This window comes from Poecilia formosa, unplaced genomic scaffold (assembly GCF_000485575.1).
Source record: "Poecilia formosa unplaced genomic scaffold, Poecilia_formosa-5.1.2 Scaffold307, whole genome shotgun sequence".
In the NCBI taxonomy this organism is placed as follows: Eukaryota; Metazoa; Chordata; class Actinopteri; order Cyprinodontiformes; family Poeciliidae; genus Poecilia; species Poecilia formosa.
Genome location: NW_006800246.1, coordinates 82246 through 103509, shown reverse-complemented (window position 1 = coordinate 103509; position 21264 = coordinate 82246). Strand labels below are relative to the sequence as shown.

The 21264-nt window shown below is 41.0% G+C and overlaps 1 protein-coding gene across 1 annotated transcript in view; it reads right to left on the bottom strand.

Moving 5' to 3' along the window:
* Nucleotides 1–974: 974 nt before the first annotated feature.
* The window catches only part of crb2a (crumbs cell polarity complex component 2a), a 23658-nt gene continuing 3368 nt past the window's right edge, over nucleotides 975–21264 (bottom strand). Inside the window, exons 2-13 of the mRNA XM_007572707.2 lie at nucleotides 16458–17150; nucleotides 14889–15084; nucleotides 13546–13685; nucleotides 12924–13094; nucleotides 12725–12838; nucleotides 11157–12110; nucleotides 9578–10149; nucleotides 8502–8667; nucleotides 6330–7200; nucleotides 6101–6217; nucleotides 4924–5050; nucleotides 975–4768 (exon numbers count right to left, since the gene is read on the bottom strand). Coding sequence (XP_007572769.1) covers nucleotides 4547–4768; nucleotides 4924–5050; nucleotides 6101–6217; nucleotides 6330–7200; nucleotides 8502–8667; nucleotides 9578–10149; nucleotides 11157–12110; nucleotides 12725–12838; nucleotides 12924–13094; nucleotides 13546–13685; nucleotides 14889–15084; nucleotides 16458–17150 — 4343 coding nt within the window. The 3' untranslated portion in view covers nucleotides 975–4546. The remainder of the gene's footprint in view (nucleotides 4769–4923; nucleotides 5051–6100; nucleotides 6218–6329; nucleotides 7201–8501; nucleotides 8668–9577; nucleotides 10150–11156; nucleotides 12111–12724; nucleotides 12839–12923; nucleotides 13095–13545; nucleotides 13686–14888; nucleotides 15085–16457; nucleotides 17151–21264) is intronic.

Sequence of the window (21264 nt, the reverse complement as noted above, 5' to 3'; positions counted from 1 at the left end):
ATGGCTGATGCTCAGTCTGAATGTTGGCTCAGATTAAACCCTACAGTGTTTCAGTGTCAGCTTAGGGATGAGATGAATCAGGATTTCAGAGCAGAATCCTGACATCTGTTGCTGCAGTTCTTATTATAGATGTCTTTTGATGTTCTTTATGACATTTCAGCATCATCATTGTATTTGGTCGACTATCATTTCTCTTGTAATTCTGTGCCTTCTGCTGGTTTGTTTTCTTCAAGGCAAATAGCCCAGATCATCTTGTAGTTTGGCATGGCTGACTATTTAACATGTGGGGAGTAGGCTTCATGCTGCTGCAGCTTTCTGCTTGTTGTCAAAGGCTGATCTGAACCCACTGTGCTTTTTTTTTTCTTTTTTTTTTTTTTTTTCTGTCCAGCGAATGGAAACTAAACTATTTCCTCTGTTCACCTCCAGAGTTTACTAAAAGCAGCACATTTATCCAGAACTGTATTCAGAACAGCATGGAAAGAGAATTTATTTTCCATTTAACTGCTGTTTAGATATTTTATTACAGCAGAATTCAAGTGAATGATTTAGTAAATTGCATCTTTAAAAAATAAAAATAAAAAAAAATTAATGATTTAAGTCACTTTATGTAATGTCAGGTTTTACGTTAGTGGATCAGTTTTTCGGTTGTCATTTTTTAAAATCGTATTCCATGTTTTCTGCCGTTGCTCATAGTTTGCTATGGAGCTTGAGAGGCTTTCCTGACCGCATGCCATAGATATTTAGCTACGCTGTCACATGTGGCCTACCTTATATTAGCTGTGGCACCGGTTTAAGTACAAGAGTACTATTTTCAGTAACTATTGTATTTGTGTAATAAAGTGTCTGCAAAGCATCACTTTGTTGTGAATTTTTTTTGTCTAATTGACCTTTGACATATTCATTACATTTCCTGAAATGCTAATATTTAAACACTCATAGCTAAAAGGAACAACAAAGACTGAGGACACTAAAAAGAAACTCCACATTTTATTTTTCACATGACCTTATTTACATGTATACATGCATCAGCATTAATGTAAACACTGGCATCAATACGGATTCAAGTGCAGCAAGAGGAGAAAACTTGGTTTTCTTTTCACATATGCACCATTTTTCATTGTTTTTGTGCCACTTGGATAATGTCACAGAATTACTGTACTCTGAAAATATTCACAACAGAAACAAAGACATCTGTTTATCTATCATGGTATTAATGCAAAACTGAAATAACCGCAGAAAGAGATTTTAGGTCAGTTTTTGTTTCTTCCAAACATAATGGTGTAACAGCATATTAGGGCTGTTGAAGACAGAAAAAAACTTCTGCCAAAAAACATTGTTTTCTAGAAAATGTCTGAAAATGAATTTCACAATTCCTGAGGTTTTTGGCAGAAATTTACTTTTTGTTTTTCTACATAAAATGGCACCAATACGTCATCGTAGATAGACGGTGTATTCCAACCAAACAGGATCAACCTGTCAGCAGTGTGAGAGGAAATGAAGTCAGTAGGTATTGGGGGACAGGATAAACAAAACAACTGTCACAAATGCAAAAGAATACCTGCTGGGGTTCAAAATATTAGAGTGAAATCATGCAGAGCAAATTTGACTAAATGAATAAATAAAAATACATAGTAAGGACAGGCTTATTTTAAACTTGCTATAGAGGTTGCATGGTGATGCAGATGTTTGCTCTATGTGGTGTTTGCATGCTCTCGCTGTGTGTGTTTGTGTGTGGAGGTTACGTAAGCTCACTGACTTCCTCCCTCCTGTTAGGTTAATTGGTCTCTAAATGGCTTTGAGGCGCATGTGAATGTGTGCGTGCGTGACCTCTGCTGCCCTGCGGCAGTGCAGCTATCTGTCCAGAGAGCAGCAGACCTGTGGTAAATTAACTACAGGATATTAGCAGCGTTGGAGCATCAAACCCCTTATACTTTACTTGGGAGAAGCTATTTAGGGGAAGTAGTTTGAAATTTTACAGAAGAGTTATGGATTCAACACTTTGGAATGACATAACCTTTATGAACTGTGTGATGCAGTGAGCTTTAGTGCCATGTGCAGCTATGCTGCAGCTATACTGCAGCAGCATAGCTGCAGCATAGTCAGAAGAAACCCAAAAACAACATCCTCCTACTACTTCTTGTGGTCGTCTTCATTGTTTTTGTCAGTAGTAACAGCTGGTTGTTGATCACATGACTCGTGTGACATAAAAAAGTGTATAGGAAAATGTCCAGATAAAGTCACCTCTGACTGACAAAAAAATAAAAAATAAAAAAAAGGGTTTAGAATTGACATTTTTCAAACAGGCCATTTATGCTAGACAACCCTCCAATGAGGCTGAATTAAAACAATTCTGCAAAGAAGAGTGGGTCAAAACTCCTCCACAGTGATTTACAAGACTCATTGCTTGACACCTAAAACACTTGTTGCTGCCAAGGGTTGAACAACCACAAATTATGTTTAGGGAGAGATTACCTTTTTAAACCAATCTGCATTCCGTATTTAATCAGTTGTGTTTGATGATCTAAAACCTTTGTGACAAAAAGCAAAAGGAAACCTATAAGACGGCAAATACTTGGTCACATCACTAGCAAAAGTGTAACAGCAGATTTTGCCGAGTTGTAATTTACGACTCACGAATAATATGAAACTGAAACAACAACGATCTTGCAACATAAGGTTTCTATGTTCTTTGTATACATTTCTGCGACTCTTGAGTTTGTATTAGTTTGGTCCTGTAATCCTGACATGTTTCACCCAGTTTGGAAAAATCAAAGAACTCCCAACAAGTATAACGGAAGATACACAGACTATTTCATTAAACTCATATATTTGTATTACACGTTACCATAGTAATCTGTAGTTATTTACAGCACAGACTGCAGACTGTAGTAATGACCTAGGATGTGGAACATAATCATGTTAAATGTCATGTTCTTGTTAGCTGTTTGTGGACATTTCAATAATATTACAGTGTATTGGATGGGTCTGTATTAGGAACTGTTTGGAGTGTGTAACTGGACCTGAATTGGGATTTCCAATTAGATTTTTCTCTTTGAGATGACGTGATGTGAATTAATACTGTATAATTAATCTGAACTGGTTTGAAAAATAGAACTTTGTAGAAAATTCAGTGCAACATCAGTATGACCAAGGCAGCAGCTAAAGGCTTTATACAGAGTTCTGCTGTGCATGACATGCATAACATGTCCGACGTTCTGACCATCGTTTTAAACAGCATCAGAACATGCAGACTAAAAACAGAACTGTTTTAAGCCCCCCTACTTCCATCACATTTAGTTTCTGGGTGATTTTTATTAAATAAATAAAAACTTCAGTGTGGTGTTGAGAGTCCAGACCCTTTCTGACTCAGGTTCCAGTGCCTTACAAAAGTATTTTCATCCGTTGCACCTTTTCCAATTTCTCACATTGGAACCAGAAATTTCATTGGGATTCGTAACAAGAAGAAATAAAGCATTACGGTCAAGTGGAAGGAAAATTATACAAGACGTTTTCATATTTTTAAGATGAAACGTCTTAAAAATATGTCACACATTTATATTCAACTTCCCTGAGTTAATTCATAGAGCACTTTTCTGGAGTTCATCTCTGCCTGTTCACTCTGTCTGGACTGAGAGTTTTGCTCAAACTTAAAATTGGCAACAGAGCTTGTAGAAATAGAACCTACAGGTAATTGCTGTAGTGCTTCCAGTGGATTCAGATCCTGACTTTGACTCAGCCATTGAAACACACAAATATGATTTGATCTAGTCCAATCCTTCATTTGAACGTTGTCCTGCTGGAAGGTGAGTCAGTGCCTCAGTTTCAAGGCATGTTTGTAGAAAACACGTTTTCTTCCAGGACTGTTCTGGACTCAGCTTCATCCACCTTCCAACTAACTTCTCTGGCTCTGTTAAAGTAAAGCAACCCGTGTGTTTACCACACCACCTTCCTGCTGTCTCCTCTCCATGACTTTTGGTAAAATGCAGACAGAACTTATGATTTTCTTTCAACACCAGCTTCCTTCTTCTGACTCCTCCACGAAGGCTGACGGGTTTGAATACTTTTGCAAGGCACTGTACACAAATTAACATCAGCATATGGGTAAAAATCTACTATATTTAACGGAGACAAAACAACTGATGACGTCAAACTTTAGTGAAGTTGTCCACTAATTCCCACGCCATGAGAAGGGCTGCAGAGATCGGAGGCGCTGCCGGACGTTTCCCTCGGGCAGGGATCGGAGCGTCCCAGTGTCACAAGGAAAACAAGTTAAGCCAGAGATTTAAGTCATAGGTCCAGTACAGTACATGCTGTTATCCATTACCGTAGGTGCAGAGCCAGAGGACTGTGACGCTGCACACACACACAGTCCACATAAGTAGCGGTTGGTAGAAAACTAGCCTTAAGGCTCCGCCATAAACAACGTTTATGGGATTAGGAAGCATCGGCCACCACACGGAGGCTGTGCCTTGTGATGTGTCAGAGTGCCCAGCTCATCCTGCAGCGCTCCGATCAGATCGAACTCCCTCCACCCAGCAGCCAGCGGTCAGATGAGTCGCTCCTCTGGTGGGACCTTCAGCATGCTGTCCATCTCCAGCCGGGCTCCGGCCAGCTCCTGAGCGCTGGGACTGTAAGCCCCCTCTGACTGGCGCTTCTTCCTGGCTGTGAGCAGCATGAAGGTGGCGCCGATGATCAGGACCACCACACAGAGGCAGAGCAGCGGGATAACCACCATCAGCCATGGGATTCCCTGTTTATGGGCCTCCTTCTGCAAACACAAAGGGAAAACAAACACTAGCAATAATGCTGGGGCTTCATTCATTTTTTTTTATTTTTTTTTTAGCTGCAGTCTTTGGCTTACACACATCCCAGATATCCATACACCCAGAAAACATGAGAACAAGACCAAAGGAGGAAACGTACGTTGACGTCACAGAGCGGGCCGCTGTACCCCGCAGGGCATTCACACACAAACATGTTGAAGCGATCCAAACAGGAGCCGCCATTCCGACAAGGGTTGGAGTTACATTCATCAATCTCCAGTTCACACCTAAAGAAAAGAGGAAATGATGTCATTACAGGCAGTGATGGCCAGGCCTGGGCCCCGGGGCCCACCGTCCTGGGTGGCATACTGAGGAGCAGATTCCATCATCAGAATCTGCAGAAGGAGGATTCACAGACTTTACATGCCACCCCCTAAAGTTAACTCCTGGCTGGAAACCCCTTTTACTAATCCACAGACAAAGTAACAAAACATGAAGAATTATTATAGGTCAATAATACTAGTACCAAAGCATCAGTTCCACTGGCAGACTTTTTCACATAAAACAGAAAAAACATATAAATTTATATATATATTCAAGCATTATTGAGTGTATTTATCTTGCTGAAAACTTACTTTTAATTTAATTTTGTCTTATTTCATGTACTAAAATATTTGAACTAGAAACTAGACAAAAGTACTTGGGAATATTTTGTGTTTTTGTTGTGTGAAAAGCAGTTTGTTCTTCATATTTACTCTAGAATTGAGCTTTGGTCTGCTTGAAACAGATAACTGATGGAAGTGTTTTTGTGTGAAATCCATTTAAATCAGTGAAGCCAGTGGAGTTCCTGTACTGTAAATGGAGTTACTGTAAATAAGCATTTCCACCTGCCTCAGCATTAAGCGATACTTGTTTAATGTATTACATGTTAATCATGGTTTGTCTGATTTCATGCCACCAGATATGCTCATGACCACTATCCTGTCACAAATGCTAAGGCTAATTAGCATGGCTTTAGCATTCGTGATGACAGATAAGCAGTTTTTCTGTAACAGTAAGTTGTTTCTCTGCCATTAGCACATTGAGCAGCACATGAACGAGATGATTGGCAGCGCTAAAACCTCCTCCTGGCTGTGATTGGTTGTTTTTTCCAGGAGAGGATCATTTTTGCAGGCGGCAATAGCAGCTCAAGGAGCAGGTGGAAGAGCTTAGTTTAGCGATGAGGCAGTATTATCTGTCTCATCATATGGTGACAGTTTTAACAAATATAGAAAGAAACAAAAGACATTTTTGTAAAAGTTAAAAGCTACACACTGCAATTGTTCAGGTTATTTTACCTGCTGCCTGTGAAACCTGCCATGCATGTGCAGTTAGCTCCCCAGAGCCCATCTCTGCATATTCCATCATTTGCACATTGGACATCTGTGTCACATTGTAATGGAGGATAGTCCCACCTAAAAAGAACAAAAATGTTTTAAAAGGAATTTCAAAAGTAGATACTGGATCAATACTATACAATAGATGGGATGTAACATAGAAACAAGAATGAGCATAGCCAGCACTTACTGGCAGCGGGGGCCGCTGTAGTACGTGGGGCACACACAGGTGAACATGTTAACCCCATCCTGACAGGTTCCTCCATGTTCACAGGGATGAAGAGCACACTCGTCAATGTCTTCGTCACACAGCGTTCCGGTGTAACCGGGGTCACAGCGGCACTCATAGCCAGCCAGGTAGTCCTTGCAACTGCCGTAGACACAGGGCTGAGACACGCAGTCGTCCGTATCCGTCTCACACAGCTCTCCCTCCCAACCCGTGTCACACACACAACCAAATTTATTGAACAAGTCTTCACACGTGCCTCCGTTTAGACAGGGACCAGAATCGCAAACCGGTGCGCTGCTACAGCCCAGATGCACTTTGGGTTTCCCAACTATGTGAAACTGAGAGGGCTGTGGAGCTTTATGGTCATCTGCAAAGGGGAGATAAATCCCGCCAAGCCTCACTGCACCCAAACAGCCAGTGAAGCTGTCTGCAACAGCCAGCAAGGCTCCTTTTTTGTTGAGGAAGCTCAGACTTCCTGTGTGCTCCTGTTTGCTGGTGGCATCTGTGATTCCATCGACAGTGATGACCCAGGGGGAGGCTTTGCGCTTCCAGTCTGCCATGGAGACGTTGACGCGGTGCCAGTGTCCGTCAGTCACGTGACAGATTCCCTTAAGGGTCACCGACTTGACGCTGCTGTCCGTCTGGATCTCCACCCAGACTGAGGAGTCCAGGATGCCCACCACCAGCAGGTTGGAGCCCCAGGAGGCCCTCAGGAGCACAGCATTCTCTGATCGGGTCCGCAGCTCCATGTAGATGTCAGCAATGGGTCCAGCCAGGGAGCCTCCAGCACTGTACTGCACTGGGTTGCTCTCAAACGTGGCATTGTGCAAACCTAGCAGTGAACAAGGAGGAACCATTGCTATTGTTCAAGTGTTCATATGTTATTCATCAAATGACAAGTCATGCTGTGAACTTTCTCTTTCTCAAAGCGTACAAAAATACACCAGCTTTTTCTCTTCTGTTGCTTTTAATTCAAGGTAGTTAGCAAAGTCAAAGTTCACCAATGTCAGGTTTCCAGGCACATAGTGCCATTTTACAGCACAACCAAATAACTATGTTAACTCCAGTTATTCTAAAAATGCTATATATATTAAATATAGGTTAAAGGTGTTAGGATCTGTGTTTTCTGTGTAGTTTTTCTGTGTTAGTCCAGTTTCCCCTGTGAATCTGTCTTCCCTGTTGATTGCTCCCAGCTGTATCCCGTTCCCTGATTACCTTCCCTGTGTATTTAACCCCACCTGTTGTCTTTGTCTGTGTCGGATCCTCGTCGTGTCTCACGTCTGTGTCGGTTCCTGTGCTGCCAGTGATTCTCTGTTGTTCCTCCTGGTTTATCATTAAATTATCTCTTATCATCATGACTACCTGGGATTCCCGGCGTCTCTCTCACCGCTCTCCTCAACCACACATCATGACAAAAGGAAAGTTGACATCATAGTTCATCAGCTTCAAATAGGGCACCTGTCACTTTAAAAACTCCTGCTCTTTTTTAAACTCCTTCAGGAAGTCATCACAACATGGCTCCTCTATTAACCCTTTAACAAGGTTTTTTTTGTGTGTTTTTTTTATTTTATTTTTTACCAGCTTTGCACTTAGAAGTAGCTGCTACAGTGAGTTGAGCAGATGTTCAGTTCCACCTGGTGTTTGCTAATTGCTGCTGGCTAGTCTGAAGGAGCTGAGTGGGGAGCTGCAGGAAAGGGCTGCTCTGAGAGGTGGACGTTCAGAGGCCTGGTCCCTGCAGCTCTGGGGAGGAGCTGTGTCTCAAAGGCCGGGCTAGGTCCACCCAGGCATTTTGCACAACTGAATGGTTATATTATTTCTTTGCAACCCCAGCTGTCAAGGTCAAGGTCAAATTAATTTGTGCTTTACAAGGAAAAAACAAGCAAAATGCTGAAAGATATCAAAAGGTATGAGCATGAATAGAGGGTGGCTCTGATAAGTAGGAAAGAGCACGACCAAGCAATGATTTAAAAACAAAGAGTAAAATTTTAGTTTGGATCCTGAAATAGACAGGGAGCCAGTAAAGGGAACCCAACATGCTCCTTTCACTTTGTGCCACTCAGCAGACAAGCAGCAGCATTTTGTACTAACTGGAGTCGATGAATAGAAGACTTGTCATTGGCGTAGATTTCTTACATTCATATCCGTTAGGAAGGTCCACGCACAAGCCGCCATGGACGCAAGGATTGCTGATACACCAAACTCGTGTTTGGCAGTTCTTCCCTGTGTATTCCTCTGGACAAGAACAGGTGAAGTCATTGAAGGTGATGGTGCACTCCCCTCCATTCTGACAGGGTTTCGTCTGTAACAGGAAACACGGTGACTGACTTGGTTAGGTCAAACTATTACAGCACAAACAAGACAACTGTCAGAAATGGAGACATCTTGATGTTCCACAGGACTTCAGAAAGGACTTGGAGGGCAGTAGCCCAGGGCCCCAACTTTTGAGGGGGCACCAAAGATTTTTCTTTTCTTTCTGTTTTTTTGAATGCGTGTTTTACAAATATTGCACTTTGTATAAAACTCAATGGCCCAAATTAGATGAGTTGTATTCTGGATTTTTAGGAATATAAACAATATTCAAGTACTGGAAAATGAAGTTCTAATAGATTTCTTTGGGAACAACATGGAGGTATTGGCTAGACGATGTATTAAACCTACAATGCATCAAATCATATCTAATGATTTATAGGATTACCTATTAATGTACTGTAATTTGCTTTAGTAGAAGAATTTTCCTTGTTGTAACGGAAACCAAACCCGGCTCCAGCCCAGAGGCCAAAATCTTTGTCAATCCATTCCTAGGGTGTGTGTTTCTGTCCAGCCTGTGACTAACACAGTATTTCAGGAAAACAACTTCCTCCTGACTGTCAAACATGGTGGTGGTAGGGTTGACCACCACCATGGTCAATCAGTTACAATAAGCCATTTGGCTTATTGTAACTGATTGACTTCTATGTTGTCCCACCTTCAGCTCATAATCATGAACTAAATTAAAGCAAGTCCATTTCTGAAGGGCCAGAAAAACCAAAACCAAGCGAAAAGCAAAATAAAAGTTTTGATGTGGTCTAATCAAAGTCTGGAATTAATTTCATTGAGATTCCCATCTAATAAGAAAGAGCAAAATAAAGTGATGTTTCTCATGGAAAAATGTACAAAGATATTTCTTAGTCAATTACATCAACAAAGCAAAAACGGAAGGTCTGTCTTACCTTGCAGGCATCGTCGCTGATGCAGCCCTCCTTCCAATTTCCAGCTTCACTTGATACATAAACTATTTCATCAGGGCTGCTCCAGCCACCTGGATCCAAATGTGCATCGTCTAGACGAAAGTCCTGGAGGCAGCCTTTAAAATGCCCCCCCCACCCAGCAGTGTCCCAGCCTTCTGGGAGCCCTCCAACATAAGCCTTATCTCCGCTCTGGACAGCCACCTCAGGGATCTCTCCTATTCCGTAGTTAAGTCCTGCATGATCGAACATCACATGTGTGTGTTTGACTTCCACAGAGAGAAACTGCTTCTCCCCGGTGGTCACAAACACAGGAGCTGTCAGTGGGGAGCTGTCAGGCAGAGAGCTGAGGAAAACCCTCCCCATCCTCAGGTAGATGGAAAAGTAGGCCTCTCCCTCATCTTCTGCATGGGGTCTTCTCAGCTGGAACAGCAGCCCGTCCGGCTTCAGGGACTTCAGCAAAAACGACACGCTGAAGTTACTTCCATGGCTCTCTTCCAAATCATAGGAGCTAAAACTCGCTGTGTCCTCATGGCTGTAAGTCCATGAAGGATATTCTGTCAGGGGACAAAAAGAAGATTAGAGTTAAGATTTACCTGACCTTTCAGTAGTCAGAAAATAAGTAGTCAGATAAGATTTGAATGAATTAAAAAGCCAATGCTAATTTAAGCTAGCTAATTTAAAGTTAGCCCTTTGCTAATTAATGACTACATCTTTGAAAACAACAAACAACATAGCTCAACAAAATGGCAAACAAGTGTGTGTTGGTGTGTACTCAAAACATGTTCTAAATCTGTCTATGAAAATTGTGTAGTGTGTTAGGTAGCTGTAATGCTAAGAAAAACAGTCCAGTTTTTTTTTTTTTTTGTGTGGTTTTGAGAATATGTTAAGAGACAGATCCAGCATCAGCATTGGAACTTCTTTGACAGGAACAGACAGCACTCCAACTGCCACTGGTTGATATGTTTTCTTCCACCAACAAGGTGAAATCAACAAGAATTTAACTCCATACTAAAATAAAGTTAGTATATGAGAGCACTCCTACTGGTTATCTGCATACAAAGATTTACATACATGAGAGTTTTGTGGTAGTAGCATGGTAATTCTTAGGGTGTTTTCACACCTGATGGTCCAGTAGAGACTCAGTTCGATTGGTGGCCAAAACTGCAGTATTTGTTCCATTTTCAGCATGCGGTTCCCTTTTACACTGCACTGTGTCAAGCAGTCCAAACCTATTCAAAAACCTGTTTCTCCCATCAACCTGTGGGAGCACTGCACCAAGAACCACTGTAGGAAGTTTCCTTTACTCTGAAGAAGACACTGAGGGCTGGTGTGAATCCTGTTTGGTCCATTTTACTTGAACTCCAGTCCGTTTGCCTATGTTGCAACTTTATTTCCCAATCAAACCGAGTACCAGACTATCAGGTAACACCCTTATTCTCATACCTGGTACAGCTGGGTCCTTATTACCTCATATACACCAACTTTATTATGTGATCACTCAGAAATCAGCCTTAGTAAAGAAAAAATGTGCCAAGTTTGGGAAATTGGAGCATATAGTTACCTTCAGAGCAGCTCTCCCCATGGAAGGGACGGAAACAGTCACACTGGTAGCTAGTCCACAGATCCACACAATGGCCATGTCCATTACAGGGATCAGGTTTACACCACTCTGTCTTGGAACAACCTAACTCAAGATCCTGGTCCTCTGGAAGCGATTGGGGTAGGATAGGTTTCGAGTCAATCATAAGGTCTTCAATACATCCAAGGAATCCTGCACCACTTAAAGAGAGTTCCAAAAGGTCATTTGGTGCTCCCCCTATGTAAACATCAGTGAAGGCTTGAGAGGGCTGGAAAGGAGGTTCCCCATCATCACCATCTGTGACTGTGCATCCATCTCTGTTACAGTCAGGACCCTTTAGGGTCAAGAATAGACTTCCGTTATCCAAAAACACATGAACATCCCTCCAGTCTCCATCACTCACCGGGCCAACAAATGTAACATCCAATTCAGTCTCTTCAGAAAATGCTTTTGCATGAAGACCACCGTTAACAATCTCCAGGAAAAGATAGTTATCCAGATCTCCTCTGTAGAAGATCAACATATTAGGTAAGGTTGTCCGGAAGCGAAGCTGCAACCCCAAACCTTGGTGACCACGGTGCTCCACCTCCCTGCGGACTTTCTCTTTGAGAGTAATCTGGATATGAATGAACCCAGGGGAGGACAGTGAGAATGTTGTGCTGGTGGAGCATTGCTCATCATAGAAGCCATGCGGACATAAACACGTGTGGCTGTCCTTTCCTTCTTCCAAAGTCGGAAGACAGCTGGCTCCATTCTGGCATTTGTGGCCAACACACCCGTAGAGTTTAACCTCACAGTGGTCACCTCCCCATGGAAGTTCACCAGGCTCAACTTCAGGACAGTGACAGGTGTAAGATGCTCTGCCATCTTCACACCAGCCGCCATTTTGACAGGGTTGGCTCTCGCATTCATCAATGTTCAACTCACACAGCTCACCTGGAGAGAGAGAGACAGACAGAACACTGAATGTTAGACATAAACTGCAGCTGGTATCTGTAGCAGAAAGTTAACACACAATGGCAACAAGAGGGGATTTAATAATTTGAATATTCTAATATTGCTGCTCTATTAAAATATAGTAGAATTCTGCTGTGAACAAGGAATCATGCTCTGTGTTAATATAGTCACAAACTAAAGTTTTGGCAGTAGCATTTTTTTTTTTTTTTACATATTTTGTCACTATGTTGTGACAGCATAATATGAAATGGATAATATGTGAAAAATTTTTTAGCTCCTCTGCCTTCTGCCAGTGCTACCTGCAGAAATATGCCGCTTAATTGGTAAAAAACAACCAATCGGAGCCAGTAGGAGGGTCTTAGAACTGTCAATCATGCTTGTGTACACACCTCTCACAATCTCCCCCCTTTCTCTCTGCTCTACCACAGCTCCTCCCCCTATCATTCATGGCAGAGCCTGCCATGAATGATAGGCTAGTTAGCATAGCCACCGATGACAGCGAACAAACTGTTTTCCTGCTTCTCCATTATAACTGAAAGCTCTAAGCCCCTCCTCCTGGCTCTAATTGGCTGGCTGTAAATTAGAAACTTTACCTAAGAATCCAACAGGACACACACAGACATAGCCGTTGACTTTATCCTCACAAGCGCCTCCATTCTGACACGGTTCAGATTCACATTCATCTATATTTATGGAACAGTTTTCTCCTGAAATGTAGAAAAACATCAGAGTCGGCATCATCAGACCAGAAGTGTGAGAGATCATTTAGTTTCTCATTCATTCTTTGCCAACCTGCAAAACCTCCCTGGCACTGGCAGATGTAGCCGGCTGCGTCTGAAAACCTGAGCTCCCAGTCCTGCTCCCAGTGAGAAGGATCTGAGCGCTCAAAACACTCGCCACCATTCTGACAGGGCTGCTCAGCACACTCATCAATGTCAACTTCACAGTTTGCTCCTTCATAACCTGGAAAGAAAGGCAAAAATAGTAACATATATGCCAGTTTTTACACTAGGGAGACTGATGGATATGCAGCAATCCATAATTTGCAGAAATTGAAAAAATTTTACAGTTTGTAAAATTTGTAAAAACATTTTTTCCTGCATTAATTCCGAAATCAAAGTCAGATGGATATATTCAAATTCTCTCTATCTAATCTCAGATACCTTCCAATTTTTTTATCAGTACAGTTAAGTACATCATTCTCCCTCATCTTTAACAATATCTATTTTACTAAACCATTATTACTCCTACTTTTGTTTTTGCTAAGGAATCATCTCTCTTAGGAGAGGCCTGTTTAAAGTTTAAATACTTCAAATCACAAGTTCATCCTGTCTCCTAAGTACTACATCCAGGGACCTGTGAGTCTGCCATACTGGAGCTCGTCTTGGCAGAAAAAGGAGCGGTCTTTCCATACCTGGCCAACAAAGACAAACATATCCGTTGATTTCTTCTATACATGTGGCCCCATGCTGGCAGGGATCTGAGGCACACTCGGCAATATCCACTTCACAGTGTTTGCCCTCAAACCCTGTGTCACTGCAGTCACATTCATAGCTGGTAAAGACAGAAACTAGTGATTAGACTGGAGAGGATCAGCAGTCTGAGATCAAGCAAGACATTACATGAGTTCATTTTACAAACACTCTAGTTTCTATAAAACACATGTCCATCAGTGACAAATGAGAAAGTTGTGGAAGATTGACAGAAAAGTATATAATCATTAGAAGATGGTTAGTTTGCAAATTCCATGCAGAAAGATCCTACCAACTGTGCCACTGTGCAGTTCGCATGTTCTCCCTGTACATGCATGGGTTAACTCTGAGTACAGCGGCTTCCTCCCACAGTCCAAAAACATGACTTTTAGGCTAATTAGTCTTCATAATTTGACATTAGGTGTGTGTGTGTGTGTGTGTGTGTATATGATTGTGTATCCAGTTTGTCTCTGTGTTGCCTTGTGATGGACTGGCGACCTGTCCAGTTTTGACAACAAAACTACTGCTCTCAGGAAGTTCTAAAGCTAGTTGATTTGTACCCTGCCATATATGCTGCCATTTTGAAAAACACTTAATTTGAGTGTAAACATGAAGATTTAAAGATTTTGTGGAACTTCAAGTCCTGCAATGTCTTTAAAGTATATGTGTCATTTTTGATACGCTCTGTATACAGAGATCAGTGGTGGAGTGGAATTCACAGTGTTCTGCTGCATCATGACCTAGTACACTACTTTTCCTTAGACTTCACTGTCTTGTTTTACTAATATATTTTTAATTACTACTAACAAATATATATTAAATCAACAGATGGCACTTTGAGAATGAGACTTCAATCCTCTGAGTGGCCCAATGTGAGTAAATAATAATTACCCAAATTATTACGATAATATGCGATATATTTCTCATTGACTTTCCAGCTTCTGGCATCCCGATGTGAGTAAAAGTTATAGATAATGGTCAGATTAAGCAATGCTACTATTAGTTTATTACTGCAAAATTGATGTCTGATTTGTGCCAATGCTGCATCAGTGATGCACATATGATGCTCCTCAGAATCTAGAGGCTAGCAGTAGGCTAGCTTACTAAGTAAATGTTTCAAAAGGCTATGTAGGAGTATTATTTTCCTATGGAATTAAGTCATCTATTGCCATTAAAATAAAAGGCTGATACACATTACAACAGTGTAATGGGAGTCTAATATCAATAAAGTGGATACGACGTTTTTCTGCTTAAGGTGGGCATTATTGTTATGGAAACTACTTACCTGTTTACCATGTCATGGCAGAAGGCTCCATTCTGACAGGGCTGGCTGGCACACTCATCTACATCAACCTCACAGTTGATGCCGTCAAACCCAGCCAGGCACTCACAAGAGTACATTCCAGTCAAATCATGGCAGGTGGCTCCATTTTGGCAGGGATGGGAGTCACACTCGTCTAATTCAGTTTCACAGTTGACTCCTACAGGACGTACAGGAGTCAGTGTTTGGAATTCAATTAAGCTGTTTTCTAAATCAACAAAACACTGTATCAACTCTTTCTGAACACATGAGTTGAAAGGTCATGATTCCGTTAGACAAGCAAAACACAACACAAACAACCCTCTCAAGTAAGGCTGCATCTCTAATTTCAGTCCTTGGATAGATGACATCAGAGGTTTCTGTCTTACTTCTGAGGTCATCCACATGTTTTGCTTAATCCAGGTGAAGGCAAAAGATGGAAAGGCTTTAATATTACCCCTTGTAATACAGCCAATTACAGCTGGTCTACACCTCAGTAACAACAGGGAGATCATCAGAAGGTGCAGCCATTGTGACAATGCAGTACAGTATCAGACGGTGGTTAAAGACATGCCAGAAGATTGTTCATTTTAAAATTTATCTCCAGACTTTATTGTCACATTAATGTTTACACAGACTTTTAGCTTCTTTACTTTATTTCAATGAGGAAATTAGATTTCTCTACAAAACTATTCACTGTGCTTTTGCCAGATATCTGTATTCAATTCAGTTTATTTATATAGCGCCAATTCACAACAAATGTCTATTTACAAAAAAATCATTTCAGTTCAATCACACATACATTCTGATTGATCCAAGCTATCAAACAGTAGTATGCTCAAATAGTTAAAAAGGTTTCTATCTTAAGAAAATGTTCTGGAATTCTGGCAATATTAGCCAAATTTGATGTCAGACAAAAGAATGTCTTTGTTTGTAAAACCAACAAACAAGGTTTCTTACACAGGTAAAGCCTGGCGGGCCACCAGGTTTTACTTGTGCCCCCACCAGGCTAAGCACTTATTTATTTATTTATACATTTACATTTTTAAGACTTTACAGTTGGCATTCAGGTATTAATCTTCCAATAACACATAATTATCAAGTGATATTTCAAGTTTCTAGTCAACTTTAAAAAAATTTTAACTCAAAAACATGATGGGGCACTGGACGAATGACTGCTCTAACACCCACCAGCGGGGTACACCTTGCGGTGTGTGTGTGCGCGCGTTTGTTTGTAATACCTTGTGGGGATGATTTTCCTGACACATACTACGTTGTGGGGACCAATTGCTCCTTGTGGGGACCGAAGTCTGGTCCCCACAAGGGGAAACCCTGTTTTTGGGTCAGGGGTCAGAGTTAGAACTAAGGTGTGAATTGAGTTTTGGTTGGGTAGGGTTAGGTATTTGAGGGTTAGGGTTAGGAAAAGGGTAAAAGTTAGGTTTAGGCTGTAGAAATGAATGGAAGTCTTTGTGGAAAGTCCCCACAAAGATAGCCACGCAAACATGTGTGTGTGTGAGTGTGTGTGTGTGTTTGTGGGCAGACTGTGGACCTTACCTGTGAAGCCCACCAGGCATTCACATTCATAGTGGTCCTTCTCGTTGATGCAGGTAGCATTGTTCTCACATGGCTGAGAAGCACACTCATTAATGTCTATTTCACAGTTGTGGCCCTGAAAGCCGGGCACACAGAAACAACGGTACTCTGCCACTCCGTCAATACAGATGGCGCCGTTCTGACAGGGTTCCGATAAACACTCATTCACGTCTTCCTCACAGGTCCTCCCTCTGAACCCTGCTGCACAGTGGCACTCAAAGCCATTTGGTCGGAGCACACATGTGCCATTGTTCATGCAGGGTTTATCGATGCAATCGGTCACATGCGTCCTGCAGTCCTGACCTCCATATCCAGCCGGACACCTGCAGAAGTATCCGTAAAACTGGTCCACACACAGAGAACGAGGCTCAGAGCAAGGGTTGCTCTGACACTCGTCCACCTCCTCAGTGCAATTGTCTCCTGTGAGTCCGTCTGGGCATATGCAGTGGTATTCCCTGGTTCCTAGGGTGCTGGTGCAGTCGTCACATGGCACAAAGGAGCAGCCATCATAAAGTTCATTGCAGTTTTTGCCCATGTACAGCACACCTTCTCTGGTACAGATACAAGCATAATCATCCATGGTGTCCACACAGGTGGCGCCGTTCTGGCAAGGCGCAGACAGGCATTTTTCTGATGTGGCCGAGCAGAGTGTTCCTAAGGCAAAGTAAAAAAAAAAATATATATATATATATATGTAAGACTAAAAAAACAATCTGTCATACTGGTCGTGTGATGGTGATCAAATCTTCTGAAAACTGCTCATCCTTGGTGTTGTTCTGGATTTTCATCTAAAATTTGAAAAACATTTTTAAAAATAAAGAGGTAATAAAGAGGTTTGATCTCATTTTAGGCTGCTAACAGTTTCATGCCTTCCACTCTCCCCTAAGTTTCTATTAGACGTCCAGGCCTGAAGCAACATCACCAACCATCAGCCCTCAACAGATAACCGAGTGATGACAATTTTGGACAGACAGTATCTCATATAACTGTTTACTTCTGTCGTTGCCATGATTTTATATAAGGATGTGCTAAAAGACAATTAAAAAGTTAGACTTAGTTAAAGTCTAATCAGTGAAACCATTACCATGTATAAAATGTTAAAGGTAATTTTGGAAACTCATACTTTATTTGCCCTTAGTAGTTGTTTTTTCACCAACTTACCTTCCTTTGGATGCTATATTTTTCCACTCTGTTGTTGTTCCTATATTAATCTTCATTGTACTTTAGAGTTTACTTTACACTCTAGAAACCATGCTACAAATACATGAGAAAAATCAACAATAGATTTACTTTTGATTGTCCTTTAAGTGTTCAATCTGCTTCATTACTAATTGAGGACTTTTACTGCACCACATGACTTAACTGAAAGAAGATTTATTTTCTAATGGGGTGTTAATCTCTCTGTTCTCGTTTTGGTTTTTATTCTTGCATTCACATAAAGGAGCTGAGTAAACCAAGGAAGTAAGACCAAGCACTCAGACCAGCTGTCAGTGTGACTGATTCTTGGGTCGGTTCTGTCTTGGGTGATTCTCCTTTTTCTGATTAATTTAGTAGACTTTCCTCTTTGACAATGAGGTTAAAGGACATACAAGAACAGCGTCTCCTTTACATGACAGAATGCATGTCATGCACAGCAACTCACACAGCAGATAAAGGACCAGGCTGATTATTAGTGCACCTTGTTAATCATTCTACCCTGTAAGCTGGGGTGTCTGTACAGAAGATAAAGTGGTAGCTCTCTAACCACAGTGTCAGTGGTCCAGCTGTCCTTGTGAAGCATTTTTTCCTCTTTGTGTGGACACCAGTGTGTATTTTGCACATTTTTTGAAACATACACAGTCGTCTCTCTTTATTTCTGTTTGTATTTAATCACTTTTATTCATTTCTTGGAAATCTGTTTTAAGAGAGTTACCCCTACAGCCCCGCCTTCCTTCACGACAGAGGGATGATGTCATTTCCAATTCTGGCTAAGATGCATCCTGCCTCTAGTCTAAGGTGGAGACACTAACTATGTTTGAAATTTCACAGATTACTGTGGACTTCAGTGGGGGGTTAGCCACCTGCACAGTAACAGAATTACACGTGGTTGTCTGGAGTTTTAAGATTAGATTCAAGTCATGTAAGAAGGTGTAAGAAGGCTATCAGGAATGTTTCTGGCAATTAAGAGAGGAAGTGATTGGGCTTCTCACTGGAAAAGGCATTGATCAACCATGTTGACTCGGGAGTCAGGATCCACCAGCCTGAAAGTTGGTGTTTTGCTTCAATTTACAGCTTCACAAGATAAGATAAAGATAAAGTGTCCTCAGTCTACAAAGCATGGAGTTTATGAAGAAATATGATCCATCATGTGCTTCCCACAATTTAAAGTTCTTTTAATAAGAGATGATGGGAAAGGCAACATTTCAAAAACAGCCACTTCCTCATTGGACTGTTTCCAGAAATGTTTTCATCAACACAGAATCAAGAGATTGTCTCAAAAAGTAATTTTTTACTCCTTCAGACCTGTAAGTGGCGCTACACATGGAGGATTGGACCTGGGCCTAAAGCCTCCAAGTGAGAAAACATGTCAAGAATAAAATGGCAAACATTAGAGACCATGTGGAATGTTTTGTGCGGATTGATAATGAAGTTGAGCTTCTTCTCTGTGTCATGTTGGATTGTAATTCTAATAAACTCTGAGGACAAACATGGTGGTTGTTGTGTATGACATGTTTGGGGTAAAAGGTCAGGTTGGGCTGATATGCAAGTGTTTTAAGTATCCGCATGAAAAAGAAAAAAATATTAAGATCCCCTAAAATCCAGTTTTCTTGTGGAGGTTCTTTAGAAAAATGTTCCCATGGGCACAGGGCCTTAAGCATAAAGGCCCCTCCTGCCTTGTGCAATTCCAGTCAATCAACTGAAAAAGGCTCCAACAGTTTTTTGCCACTTAAGAAAGACAAAATTTAATTGTTTGGGAACATTTGTAGTCACAGTAAACATGGACAGTTATGATGTGGAAAACAAAGCAGCATGTCTCAGACAGGCTGAAATATGAGATGATTTCATAAAATAACTGAGTCCAAAATGGAATCAAAAACATGATAGGCACTGCAACTACTGGAGCTTGAACATGAACTTGAGCTTAACACAGAATACTCACTATTCTATTTGTGTGGAGGAAACATCCTGACAAAACTCAGTTCATTGAACCTCTACAAGAGTTGTTACTAGGTGGTGTGTGTGTGTGTGTGTGAGCCACTGAGCAGCTCCACGACAAACCTAAGCAACCCCAAACAATTTAAAGTCAGACCAACCAACCTATGAATTTACAGAATAGATTTTAACTAACTTAGTGCATTAAAATATAAAACTTTTAAATTAAAAAGCTAAAAACTATATATAAATACAGTTGTATAAATATTTGATAATTAATGATAAACTAAGTAATGAAAAAACAAGAAAGTGTTTTTCCTGTTAATATTCTGTTCTTCAAGTACATTTGTTTTTCCAAACACATTCAATTTAAAATGTATTTAGCTAATGTTTAGCTTATATTATTATTTTACTATTTTGTGACAAAGTTTTTTTTGTTTTTTTGTTGTTTTTTCTCACAAAATATCACATTATTTCCAGCAGGCAGAGGTATTTCTTCAACCAAGAAAAACTATTTGATTTGACGTCACTTTTCTTTTTTTGTGCTGTATTATATGTTCCATATCACCTTTTTAAGTCATCCTCCTTTCCTTCACCTCAGCTCTGAGAGCCACCCTGACCTCCCCAAGCTCTCCATGTTGTAATCCCTTTGGCGTCTTGAGGACAATCCCCCTTGCTCCTCTAATCTCCTGGCACGATACCTGGACAGATTAAGTCTAGAAGATTCAATCTTCATTCTTTCATCTATCCTTCTTTTTCACTTCTATCTTTCATGAGTTGTGACTCTTTGGGTGTTTAGAGGTAAATATAAGGAGGTATGATAACTGTAGTCTGGACTGTGTCTGTGACATTACAATCTGCCTCAAATCTGAATGAGACGTGTCCTGAGTCCTGGCCTAAGCTGCTCCAGAGTCTCAGGGGAGTGATGGAAAAGTTTCATAGTGACTAAGGGCTAAAAGACATCCTAACACAATCTTTCCTGTTATATCAGCTCAGTAATTACAGACACAACCAAGAATCCTTATGATGTGGTGTAATCAGTTGGAACAAAGCTTCAATAACATGTCTTTCTCATTTCCTAATAAAAGTCAATAAAATCAGATTTTAGAACCCATTTGATAGCTGCTGGTTATTTTGCCCTCCAATCGGTGGGTTGCTGATTCGATCCTCGCTCCATCCGCCTCTGTTATTGTGTCCTTGGGCAAGAACCTTCACACACCTTGCCTGCTGGTGGGGGTCAGAGGCCTGCATGGGAACCTCGCTTCTATCCAGCAGCTTGCCACCAACAGCATGTGTGTGTGTGTGTGTGTGTGTGTGTGTGTGTGTGTGTGTGTGTGAATAGTTGAATGACTGAGTGTATTGTGAATTGGGGTCCTCTTCATAAAGTGCTATACAAGTACAAGCCATCTATATATAAATGTATAAATCTATATTCATTAATCTTTTTCAGTTAGAAAAAACAGCAGCTGCTTTTATTTTATTAAACTTATTTGAACTTGCATACATTGTAGAACACATACAAGCACCACAAACAGTTTGAAATAATAATCTGGTAAGAAATAATAAAAATTAACTCTAACAGTAACGGCCTGTAAAATGTTCGGTGGACTTCAAGTTCAAGTCTTTAAAGTCACGT